At 47.9% G+C, this 12,223-nt stretch overlaps 1 protein-coding gene across 3 annotated transcripts in view; it reads left to right on the forward strand.

Moving 5' to 3' along the window:
* The first annotated feature begins 3,299 nt into the window (after positions 1-3,299).
* The window catches only part of LMO4 (LIM domain only 4), a 16,983-nt gene continuing 8,059 nt past the window's right edge, over positions 3,300-12,223 (forward strand). Inside the window, exons 1-2 of one of the 3 annotated variants that reach the window (XM_059375309.1) lie at positions 3,300-3,756; positions 6,498-6,736. In XM_059375309.1, coding sequence (XP_059231292.1) covers positions 6,501-6,736 — 236 coding nt within the window. In that variant the 5' untranslated portion in view covers positions 3,300-3,756; positions 6,498-6,500. Of the gene's footprint in view, positions 3,757-5,994; positions 6,074-6,182; positions 6,290-6,497; positions 6,737-12,223 lie in introns of those variants that run through there. The other 2 variants (XM_059375311.1, XM_059375310.1) reach the window with 2 other exon arrangements.

Here is a 12,223-nt window from a genome sequence, read left to right on the forward strand (position 1 = left end):
GCACTTTGTTAGGGAGGTTATCAAATAATCTGACTCTTCTCCAGGCATGGAAGGCTGAACATGGGTCTGTGTGGAACTTCTGGCTGTCCACGGGAGATTCTTAGAGGATTGTCACTTGGAGAGTGGAAAGATGATTATGATTGCAGGACTGAAATGAGAAGACGGGAAGGTAGGGACACATCATTTTGGGGTGAGTCTGGGGAATGAGGGCTTGCTCTAGGATCAGTATGGTTCCTGTATTTAATTAAGATTCAAGAAAGTAACAATTTGAGTTTCTCTTTCTTTTCCAAAACACCGTATTCTTATTTTTCACTGTGGGTGAGTAGGTTAAATGAGTAATGCATGATGTCAGCAGAGTTTTCTTGAACTACTGGGCATAATATACCATCATTACTTTGCTCTTAGGCAATTTTATTGTATACCAGGATTATGACTTTGAGCACTGGTTTATATTTGTTTAAGGAATGCCTGAACACACATTTCCCTTATCCATAATGAACTTGTGTGTGTTCATAGTTTCTGTGATTTTTGCGTCAGTGGAAATAAAGGATTGACACTGCTACCTCGTTTAAGCAGGCACTTTCAGACCACAGGTCTTGGGGACTCCAAGGAGAGAGAACGGCTAAACGCAAGGAATGCAGAAATAAAGACTACCCAGAGGTGGCGCTGTGGTTAAAGTACACCTGAATTTTGATTACAGTGAATATATTTATTTCCTGCCCCTCAGAAGAGAGACTGTTAGCCATTATCGCTTTTGTATTTCTATAACCACAACATCAGCAAATAAAGCTCTCTGGTAACATACTCCCACCCACTCCAATCTACCAGGACATGTGTGAAGACCTCACTCCACAGACAATTAGAGCCAAAACACTAAAATCACCCCCTTGGCCTCTTCTTGCCATGAGCTCTATATTCAAAGTTTTATCCATGCTTTTCTCCTTCCTTCCTTCCACAAAACTACATGGGTGCTTTGGACAAACACTCAGTGATATCCGATGTCTGACTAAAATTCTAACATTTCATTTTAAAATAAAGATCTCCTTTTAGTGTACATACTTCAGGAAATACCTAACGTACCACAATTCATTACAGACCTGTATATTATGTGTTCTAGTTAAGAAAATCATTTTAGAAAAAATGACAAATAAAGACCCTTTGGCTCAATTCCTTCGTTTGTAGATGAGAAAATCAAGGGCCACAGCAGGAAATTGACTTGTACATGACAAATCATAACTTAATTGTAGCCCACTAAGATCTTGTGTCATCTCGTTTTGATTATTATAAATTATTAACAAATTGAAACTGAACCAGGGAATTAAAATGTGTGCATTATTTGTTTATGGGGTTCCTTTCCTCATTTAGTTAAATTGAGTTTTCTTTACTAACCTTCGAGGAACATTACATCTTTTTAAGATGGCCTTCTTTAATCACGCCCATCTGCAGCTATTTTCTGTACAGGGCATTTTAATTACTATTATACTTTAAATCCTTTAAAAATGTTTCTCATATGTGCACAAAGTGACTTGATCATAAAAATGCAATTTTAAATACCAATCAATAAAAGTAAGTCGTTTAATTTTGAGGTGCTAGAAATATAAAGAAATGACCACTCTAATTGGTATTTAAAATGTTCTCTGCTTGATGTTACGGACAATCATTACTGTTTCTTTTGCGGCCTTAATTTTGATGATTTGAAAGACAGAAATCCCCCAAACAGACACTAAAACAGTAGATGTTTAACAACTGCGTTGTCTAGCCGGATTCTTCTGCAGGTCCCTTTCCTCAATCCAGCAGTACTGTATGTAATACAATATGAAAACTTATCCCACAAGGCTGGTTTTACTTAATGATACTTAGCAGAAGGGCTTTGCACTTTCATGATAATTTCCACCAGAAAAATCTCTCTGGAACTTACTAATAATAATCAGACCTAATATTAGCCTCAGATCAGAGATTTATTAAACCTATTTGGCAGAGTAGATAAAGTTGAATGACGAGGTAGTCAAGCATCTAGGCTGAGCTTGAGCCCTGGAAAGAGACTCAGGCTAGCACCCTAAAAGCATTCCTCAACAGTTAAATTTATACTAGACGTGACCTTTCTTACTCCCCAGAGGCTGTGAGATTGAGAACGTTGCAATTACTTCTCTTGCTTTCCGGGCTATGGGAAATCAGGCCTCATCTTCCACACTGGGGTGGATAGAGAGAGGGCAACACTTCCTCCCTGAAGTTTCCCTTAACTTCCAAAGTAAAGGCTGTGATCCTTATATCACTAACAATTGACAAATATCCACGAAATGCCTACGAGGCTCTTGGTTTGTACTCGGGCTCATGGGAGAGGAGGGCTCAGTGGACAGTATTTAAGAACTACTGTTCTGTCTTTCCCTTGTTAACTGAACTTCCACTAAGGCTCATTAATCTCGAACACCGTGCATTAAAAAACAAAACCAGAACCTCTTTTGCGTGCGTGTGAAATCCACCCTAAGATTTCGGGAAGACTTTTCTTCCCAAACAGGAAGAGACCCATTTCTGAGAAAGACGCGAAGTTAAGTTTCCTCGGGGACTCGCATCGGCTCTAGGGGAGGGCAAGCCCCTAGGGGCGGGCGGGGGCGGGTCCCCAGGGTCTCTCCTGCGAGCTGTGGGGGCAGCGGCGGCACCCCGCGCCTCGGCTCGCGCGCCCGGGCCGCGCCGGGGTCCCCGACGCCCAGGTTCCTGCCCCCCACCTGATTCCGGCCCTTCCCTTCCCCTTCCCCGGCCCGCTCCGCCGCCTCCCTGTCTCCCCCGCCCCCAGAGTCTCGTTTCAGTCATCCCTTTGTCCTTCCCCGGATTGGCAGGTTTTATTATTCCGCCTGAACAATCCGGCCGCCCAGTGGCTGAGGGTCGCTGACGTCGGCGGCAGAGCCGGGGAGTAGTTGGGATTTTGCTCTGTCAGTAACACATGTGTAAGCGCCGCGGAGGGAGCGACCGAGCCGGCTAGAGGCCAGCGCCGCCGCCGCCGCCTCCTCCTCCGAGCCGGGCAGCGGCAGCCGCAGCAGCAGCCCCGGCGGCAGCTCCGGGCAGCGGCGCAGGCTCCAGCGCGCCGGGCCCCGGCCGGCCGCAGCTCCCCGGCTCCCGGCTGCTCCCGCCTCCCGGCCTCCGCACCGGCCGCCGCCGCTCCGGGGCTGTTGTTTCTGCGGCTGCTCCCCGGCCGGAGGGGCAGGAAGCTCGGCCGAGCGACCGCCGCCGCCAGCCCCGAGCGAGCGGGCGGGCGAGCGCGCGGGAGGGAGGAAGGCGGTGGTGGAGGAGGAGGAGGAGCGGGAGGCGCGCGCGCGGGGGCGGGGGCCGCCGGGCGGGGGAATATACAAAGTGAAGCCACATTGCCAAACTTGCAGCAGCGATTGCAGCAGTTGCTGCCGCTGCGCCGCGCTTGAAGCCGCGCCGCGCGGGCCGAGGGCTCCTGCAGCTGCTCGCGCGGAGCCGGAGGCGGAGGAGAACGCCGAGGACTGAGACTGACACCCCTGCTCTCGGCCGCCTGCCACTTACGCGGGGCCCCCCAACCCAGCCTCAGAGCAACGCGTTAAAAAAAAAAAAAAGAAAAGAAAAGAAAGAAAAAAAAAGCAGCCCTTAGCCCCCTCCTCCCCTTTCCTGCTTCTGCGAGAACATCCCCTCTCCCTCCAGCTCCGCCAGCCAAGGCGCCCCTTCCTTGGAAGCCGAGCGGCTTCGCTCGCTTTTCGCCGTCGCCGCCTCTCGCAATATTGCAATATAGGGGAAAAGCAGGTAAGGGGACGGCCGGGGAGCCGCGGGCAAGGAGGGGGGAGGGGGAGGAGGGGGCCGATTTGGGCCAGGGCTGTTTTCTTTGGCTTCCTTCCCTTGACCGTCCCAAATTGCAAGTAAACAATACGTCGGCTTAGATAATGCGCGAGTCTGAAACTACCGAGGCCGGCCTGCAAGCTAGCACGGAGGGCAGCCAGCCCCGGGCAGCCAGCTTTGTAGCGGTTCCTGCTTACAAAAGGGTTCTTCTTGGAGACGGGGCTGGTGGGGGCCTTGGCTGGGGGTGGGGATATTTTCAGTTCCTAAGGGAGAGGCAGGAGGTGCTGAAATGAGGGTTGAAGTATGAGAAGTAGTGTGGGGGAAATAGTCACGACCCCCCCCACCCCCCAGTAAACACTATTTTTGAAACAGTGGCAGAAAGGATCTAAGTGAGCAGGATTCAGTATTGCTGGTTCTTTTCAAAAATTCCTCTTGGCTTATAAGTCTTTTGTTCCAATCCAGGAGAAATCCGGTGAATCACCTAATTAAAATCAAGACATGAATTAAGCATCCATTTTTGTACTACAAATTGCCAGCGCTACGTTTGTCCCTCCCCTGGTCTCCATTAAAAAACACCAGAGACGTTGTTAAAGAGGGGCAGATTTTGCCTCTAGCTGCCAGTTCTGCTTTCTATTTCACTGACTATCCCAGGACCTAAATTGCTTGGCTATGTAATTACTAGAGTATAAGCCTATTTAACTTAAAAGCTTTCTTTTTTTTCCAACTCTAAATGAAACTTGATGAGGGCCCGTCCTTAGTTATCAGGGGAGTCAGTTTCTGGTCAGTCCTCTTGATTCATCTCTTTTAGATTTAATCAGCATTAAGGTATTGCTTGTCCTTAAGAGCTTTAGCTAATGGGGTTACTGGATGCTTTTCTCAGTGTAATGTTTCCTTTTCAAAAAAATATACATATATATTTACCTCTCACCAAAGATGGGGGCGGGGAAGAGCTTGGAATCTCCTCCCTCCCTCTCCCCTTTTAAAAAGGAATTCGGAGCGATTAAAACGTTGGGGGAAACAGTTTAAAGACCTCGGGCAGGAAATGCAGATTCATTTGGGTTAGGGCTGAAATTGTAACAAAAAGCAATTCCTCGAGTAAATGCATCAGATAAATCAATTTACATAAAGGTATGATGCATTCGGATAAATGCAATGCTAATGGGTTTTAGAGTGGTCCTGTTTCCAAAGTCTCAGGGTTTTGTTACAGCTTAATTGGTGCAGTTCTTATTCTGGTTTATTGTGCGGTCACTGGACACACGTTCCGGGACTCTTTCGGAGGAAATGTGTTTAAAACCGGCCTATTTAAGGAACCCGAGTCCTTGTTTCGTTCCCTTCCCCTGGTTTTTTTGCTGCAGCCAAGTTGGGCCGGGGACAGGCAAAGTTCGCCCTCTCCCTTCTGAGGTATCAGCTGAATGTCTTGAGCAGATAGCCGGGAGCCTCGGGGGGAGCCTACACTCTCGGCTTACAGAGGACAAAGACAAAACAGGCTGCTTAATTGGCAGTAAATAACTTGATCTTTTTATAGAATAAGTGACTGGAGGAACACTAGGACTTTATTGGACTCAGGATTGGAGGCAACAAATTAATCGGTTTAGGCTAAGCTTTATAAATTGATTACTATATTATACTCCAGTTGCTTCTTTTGACATTCATTAGAAAGAGTGGGGAATTTTTAAAAGCAGTTTTTGGTGACAGCAGGACTGGTTCGAATATAACTTGGGCATCCTTTAATAGTGCCTTCTCGCATATTATCTGTAACCCCCCTCCCCCTTCGGAGGAACAAAGCTCTAGCATTTAAATTGCTGATCAAGGGCAGATTAGTGAGACCAAAGTGGAGAGTGTTTGTATAGGAAGTTAACAGGCATCCTAAAGTTCAATGATCTATTATTCTTGCCTGTGTCCTGAAAACCCAGAGAAAACACTCATTGATCTTCAAAATGAAATGAGATTTAGAACAATAATGGGAGATGGCGGTCACCACAATGGCATGTGAAAGGTGCTGTTTAAAATACGAAAAACCAGTTTCGCAACTTTACACACCGCACCCCCTCCCTCGCGTCCCCTCGCCTCCCCTCCCACCACCGCGCTCTCCCTCGCCCCTCCGCGGGTTCCTCCCTCCCTCCCTTTCAGAAAACCGAACTGTTTCCAACTTGTGAACTGCAGCTGCACTTCCCAGGGCAGAGCTCGGGAGGGAACGTGGCTCCGGCGGGGACCGCCTCCCCGCTCCCCTCGGCTAGCTCTCGGGGCTCGGCGGGGGCCGGGGAGGGGCCGGGCGCGGCGGTGGGTGGGTTTGACCCTCATTTGCTGGAGGCGGGCGGCGAAGGAGGGAGGAGGGGGCAGTGGGCGGAGGCGGGGGCTGGGAGGAGGCGCCGCGAGGGGTGGAGCGCGCCGCCGAGCCTCGCTCTCGGAGTTTTGACAGTACCCAAGCTGAAATTGTCAGCGGCGGCGAGCGCTGGAAAGTTGAGAGGAGCTCGTGGCCCCAGAACAAAGCTTGAGAAAAGTAAACAGGCGGCTGCTGCCGGCTCTCCTCCCTCCTTCCCTCTCCCCCTCACCCTCCTGCGCGCCGTTGCCCTGCTGCTTCCTTCCAGCAGCTCTGGGGGGTGGGGTGGGGGGAGCAAGGCTTCGCTCTCGCGCGCGGCGATTGCTACTAACTTTTGCATCGCCCCTGTTTTGTCTTTCTCTCCCTGTCCCCTTCCCGCCCTCTGCAGACCATGGTGAATCCGGGCAGCAGCTCACAGCCGCCCCCCGTGACGGCCGGCTCCCTCTCCTGGAAGCGGTGCGCAGGCTGCGGGGGCAAGATTGCGGACCGCTTTCTGCTCTATGCCATGGACAGCTACTGGCACAGCCGGTGCCTCAAGTGCTCCTGCTGCCAGGCGCAGCTGGGCGACATCGGCACGTCCTGTTACACCAAGAGCGGCATGATCCTTTGCAGAAATGACTACATTAGGTAAGACTTGGCTGCTTTCCTTGAGATGGGTGAGCGGAGCAATGGCAAGGCCAAAGGTTACCAAAGATTTTAAGGAAAGGAACAGGGAACCTCTGAGGATACGTTGTAACCTTCCCCTCGAAAACCTGGCTGGTCCGATTTAAGGGGTTCGAGAAGCACGTGTTGATCTCTCAATTTTTATTAGTAAATTCACCGCAGAAGCCATGCTGAGTAAAAACTCTATCCATCTGATGGGACTGGGGCCGTTAGGTGTGCCAATGTTGGGCGCTCTACTGACCAAAATTTTAAGAGGTCTTCCCCATCTGGACCCTCAGCTAAAAAGTGGGAATTAGGCTGCTACCTTAAAGAAGGGTAGGGACCTACATAGAAACTCAAGAGACAAAAGACTACACTTACAAATGAAGTGTAGTTAGTGAGAAATGATTTGCCTTTGGTGATGGCTAATTATATTTACATAAGCACTTTTAAAGTTTTTTGAGTGGAAAACTGTGACTCATTCTTCGTGCTCCTTGTGAAAAATGCTGATTACCCATCAGTTTAAAAACTTGTAATTCTTCTCATAGTAAACTCCCTCTTTTTCTCCCCACCCTGCAACAAAACAAAAAACCCTTAGTGGTAGTGTTTTTCTTTGTATACTGTTACTTGGAGGCTTGTAATGCTCAATGTTAGTGTGTGGTTTGTGATGTAGAATTTGCAGGTTTTTCAATTGAGGAGAGTTCAGATTTTGGGGTTTTGTTGTTGTTTGTGTCCCTACCCGGGATCCCCAAAAAAGATTTAGGAAAAGAGGCTATAGAATTATACTAATCTTGCATTTTAAAGCAATGTATAGGAACATTCATATGCCCCTGTAAGCAGTCTTTTCCAACAATTTTCAGTGCAATTAATGGAAAGAATTCAGGAGGTCAGGTGCCTATAGGATCTTTTCAGGTGAACTCAAGCTACTTAAACTCATTAATTTGAAAGGAGGCATTTGAAGGATTACACATTTAATTTGAGTAAATGGTTTGATAGACTGATGCACATGAATGCTTCTAGGAGGTGTTCTGTTTCAACATCCAGTAATTAAAAAAAAGAAAAAACAAAAAACCCACACGCACACCGTTGTTATGAGAGAACCGCTGATACTAGAGAACCGCTCACTTTTACGAAGAATTGCATTCTAGTTAAATTTCTGTCCTAAACCGTTTTCTTTATAGAATATTAGTAGAAAATGTTGCTCTCTTCAAGTGGGTGAATCAATGGCTGAGGTATTTTGTACAAAGTTTAGTTCCATTGTGGTTCCCTCAACTCTGCATCTAAAAGTGCAGAATATCCCAGTACAGTTCTGAGCTGTGTATGTTTACCCCAGTAATATCATTAATCTAAAATGATGGAGTAAAATGACATTTGGTTATTCCGATAATGCAACCTGTGTCCACTCTGCTGGCATCCTCAATCAGCCAAGTAAAAGAAATATAGGAAGGGAGAGGGCTTTTATTTTTAAATTAAGATGGCAGCATTAATTTCGCTAAGTGTTCTTTTAGAAGTAAATGTTGGAAAATCAGCAGGAGCATGGGTGTAATGCTTTCTGGTCCTCCTTCCAAGCAATGCCATGAGCTTTGACAGTATTGCAATTAAATAGAGAGCAAAACTGGTAAGAAGGCAGGGTAGCTTAAAGTGCAAAAATTGACAGTGCTGTTCAGATGCGGTGAATTTCACCTCGACTCCAAGTGCATTCAGAAAGCCTTCGCTTCTGATTACCACTAATTAAAAAGAAGATGGGTCCACTTGCATTCCCTCAAGACAAGTTTAGGCAAGTGGCTTTCTGGGAATCGCCTCCTTTCCCTGTTCTTGGGACCAAATATAAATGCCCATTTGGTGTTTTCAGCTGGCTTAATGGAGCAATGGAGGATGTGCGCCCAGCCCTGCGCCTTAATTAATTGGGTTCGCATTCTCACTTTCTTTTTTCCTCTGATTTTGAAAACTGGAACCAGGCTTGCTCTTGAACTAGATGCTATCCTGAGAACCTTAGCTCCCTTCCGGGAGAGAGGAGTTCTCTCTCAGTACCAAATTGACCATGGCCTCCCACTCTGCTCAGGGCTCTTCAGCCGCTGAGCCCCCCCCCCCCCAACCCCATCCCCAGGCTGAGGAGTCTCTGAGGTCTTCAGAGTTCCCTCCCTCTGCGCATCAAGATGCCAGAAGGGTGGGAAGGTGAGGAAGCGCGCGGCCCTTTTCCTCTCAGCTACTCCCTCCCCAGTCCACTTGTTGGAGGAGCTTTGAATTCTGCAAGATTGGCCACCTTAGAGCGGAGTAATCCGTTTGCCAGACACCAGGTGAAGGGGATCCTCGGGCTCCTCCGCTCGATTGTGACCACAGAGCGATCTATTAAGGGGGTTTAAACTGCCTTTGAGGCGTGATCTTTTGAAACTACCAAGATACGGCTAAAGCTGCGGGGAAAGCAGGGCCCGGAGATGGTGGTGGTGTGTGTGGGGGGTACTGCTTTTCCTTAGTCCCTTCCCCCTGCGTGACCCAGTGTCGATTGGGCAGAACTGGTCCTCTGCCTCCTCTCCCTCCAAGATTTCAGATAAAGCGGCTGCCTTGCCGCAGCGAATCCGCACAATTAAAAGCTTTAATTAGTGGCTCCTCCATTTTCTTAGTTCTGATGGGCTTTATCTAATGAGATCTGGTCTCTGGCTTAGATCTGCTCCGAATGACGTGTCCGCAATGAATGAGAGCTGCGTCGCAAACAAAACATTTAATTAACAAAATTGGCCTCTAAGAGAGGGAGGGAAAGACTGGGGGGGGGGGGCTGTGGAGGGGAAGAGGGAGGGTGGATCTTAAAGGGGCCAACGCCTGCCCACCCCCGCTCCAAAAGTCGGCGAACCTTGCAACTGTCCCCTCTCCCCCTACCCCCAGCTTCCGACACCCCTCCGCCCCCTATCTCTATCCTAGCGCCACCAAGTAGCTTTCGAAACTCCGTTTCTCTTTTCCTCGAACCCTTCTTCCTCCACCTCCATCTCCGGCCCGAAGACAGGCACGGAAAGTGCTGCGAGAGGAGGAAGTTCGGAGACCGACGGGTGGGGCCCCAGGTCCGGGGAGGGCGAGGAAGCGCACCGGAAGCCCGGGTGGCGGTCCTCCGCGAGCCCTCTCTTGCTTGGGTCCCGGCTGGGGCCCGGGGTGGGCCGGGACGGCGCAGCCCGAGGCCGCGTTCGAGGCGTCCTACCGGCCGGCGGCCTCGGGCCCGCGAGGGGGCGAGCGCAGGGCGGGAGCCGCGCGAGCCTTCGCTCTTTTCTTTCCCCGGGCTCCGCTCGGGCGTTCACGTGGCGCCCGCAGCCGCAGTGAGCGCCGCGCGGCCGGGGGTGGGGGGTCCCGGGCGGGTGTGGGGGGGGGGACCAGTGGTGGTTGGTGGTGGTGGGTGTGTTTGGGGAGGGGTAGCGTTAGGAACGGAGGCGCCGCCAGACAGCGAGTTCATTTCCCTGGTAATCAACAGCAAGCTGCTATATTCAGAGAATGCTGTCCCTTTAATTGAACAGGCTAGGTAATTAAATGGCACTTTTCCAATAGGACGTGCTAGGTAAATCTAATAGTTGGTTATTTAATATCACTTTGAAGTCTGCCCACTCAAGCACAATGACAGCACAGGAGCATGTGAACTATTAGCTAGGAAAAAAAAAAAAAAAAAAACCAGGATCTCAAAAATTAATTAAATCGCATGCAATTTAGGGGGAACGTTTATCTTGATTTGTCATAACAGAATTAATTCAAGGCCTCCAATTCACTTGGGGGCAGATCTGTTACTCTGAATTAACCAAGCGTAATTTGGCTGATTTTTTTTTTTCTCCCTCCCCTCTCTAATGCAGCAATTGCGATTATTCACAGCCCCCCTCTTAAGTATCAATAGCTTCTGGTGCTTTTAAGGTGCTTGGTCTCTAGTTATTCCGAAGTACCTTTAATGGACTTGGCTCCAGGCATAATTTCTGGGTTGCATTTCTTTGTTACATTTAATATAGCTGGTGCAGAATTTAGATTAAATATAGGAACCTGCTGGAAAACCAATTGCTTCTGGATCAGTAGCTGTGGATGTGCATTTTTCTTCTCAGATAGGATGCTGATATTTACTTGCAGGTACAAATGTATACCTTTCAGCCATACTTTTAGAAACGTACCTCTCCTTGCCTAAAAGCAGTTTAGAAAACAAGTTAGGTAGTGCACCATATCGTGCGTATTTGGCTTGAAGTAATAATGCATTTGAAAATAAGCCCACCTATTGGTCATTGAAGTTACTAAAAGATGCTAAGCATTATTACTAAACTAAAAATATGACTTGCTGTCCATCTCTTTATGTCAGCAAGGAGAGTTGGAGCGGAGCTTGTGAGAGCAGTACTAACACTACATGGTGTTTTTCATATAGGAGCAAAGCACCTTTAGAGTGCAGGGGTTTGGTGGGATTTCTTCCCTTCTTTTCCCTTTTCCCCATATAAGGAACCTCTTGATGTTTGTGATTGATTGCATTGCCCAAATGCTGAAATATTAACGACCTTCTTGGACTGAGGACCCAAAGAAAGGAAACTGAAACCGATTCTGTCATCACAATTAAAGACTCCCCTGGCTTTAATTAGCCTGACCTGGGGTATATCTCCCCGTTGCTTGAGTTAAAGAGAAAAGAGCCCATTATAGTCCAGTCTGAGACCGATAGCTACTTAATTGAGCACCTAAAGCCTCAAGCCTTTTAAATCAAACACTGTCCTGGACAGTCCCTCTGGTTAGATAATTAACTCTCCAGCGCACAGAAACGTTGTTTAAAAAAAAAAAAGAAAAGAAAAGAAAGAAAAAAAACCAACTTTTCAGAAAAAGGGTGGAATTCTAATGGTAACCTTCACGTCTATGGTAAAAGGGGATTAAAATGTGGATAGACGCGTAAGTTGTTCCTGCTCTGAGGCAGCCTGAAAGCTGTAGATGTGGAAAGATCTTAAACCCCATTAATAATGTTGTTCAATAGCACATCAGTGCAGGGTAGATCGTGGTCATTTTCAAACTTTGTGACTATAATTTCTGACACTTTAGGAATCCCACGATTTTGTGGCTGATTGTTCCCTGAAAGGTTATAAAAGTGGCACTGGAGAAAACAGGATGTATGAAAAGCTTTTGGATTATATACGCCTGCCCTGATGATTAAAATACACTTAGATGCTGAAGACATACAACTGACTTTACTCAGGGTGAATTGTTAAATAAATGAACACTTAGGCTGGGTAATCAGATCGGTACTGTGAAAGGGTATTTTTTGAGACGGAGTGTCACAGTGTACCTGTTGGTAGTGGCAGCCGTAATTACAGACTCGGATCCATTAAAATACTTCTGGGTTGCTGTTAGAGGATATTTGGTCCTTGCCTCTAGTAGGATTCTGTTCCCCATCCCCATTATCTGCACCCTCCCTACCTTTATCCTCAGCATGTATTCAGCCACATTGACATGTTTTTAACTTTATTTTTACTCCCATTGTTTGAA

The sequence above is a fragment of the Mustela nigripes genome, chromosome 14 (genome assembly GCF_022355385.1).
Source record: "Mustela nigripes isolate SB6536 chromosome 14, MUSNIG.SB6536, whole genome shotgun sequence".
In the NCBI taxonomy this organism is placed as follows: domain Eukaryota; kingdom Metazoa; phylum Chordata; class Mammalia; order Carnivora; family Mustelidae; genus Mustela; species Mustela nigripes.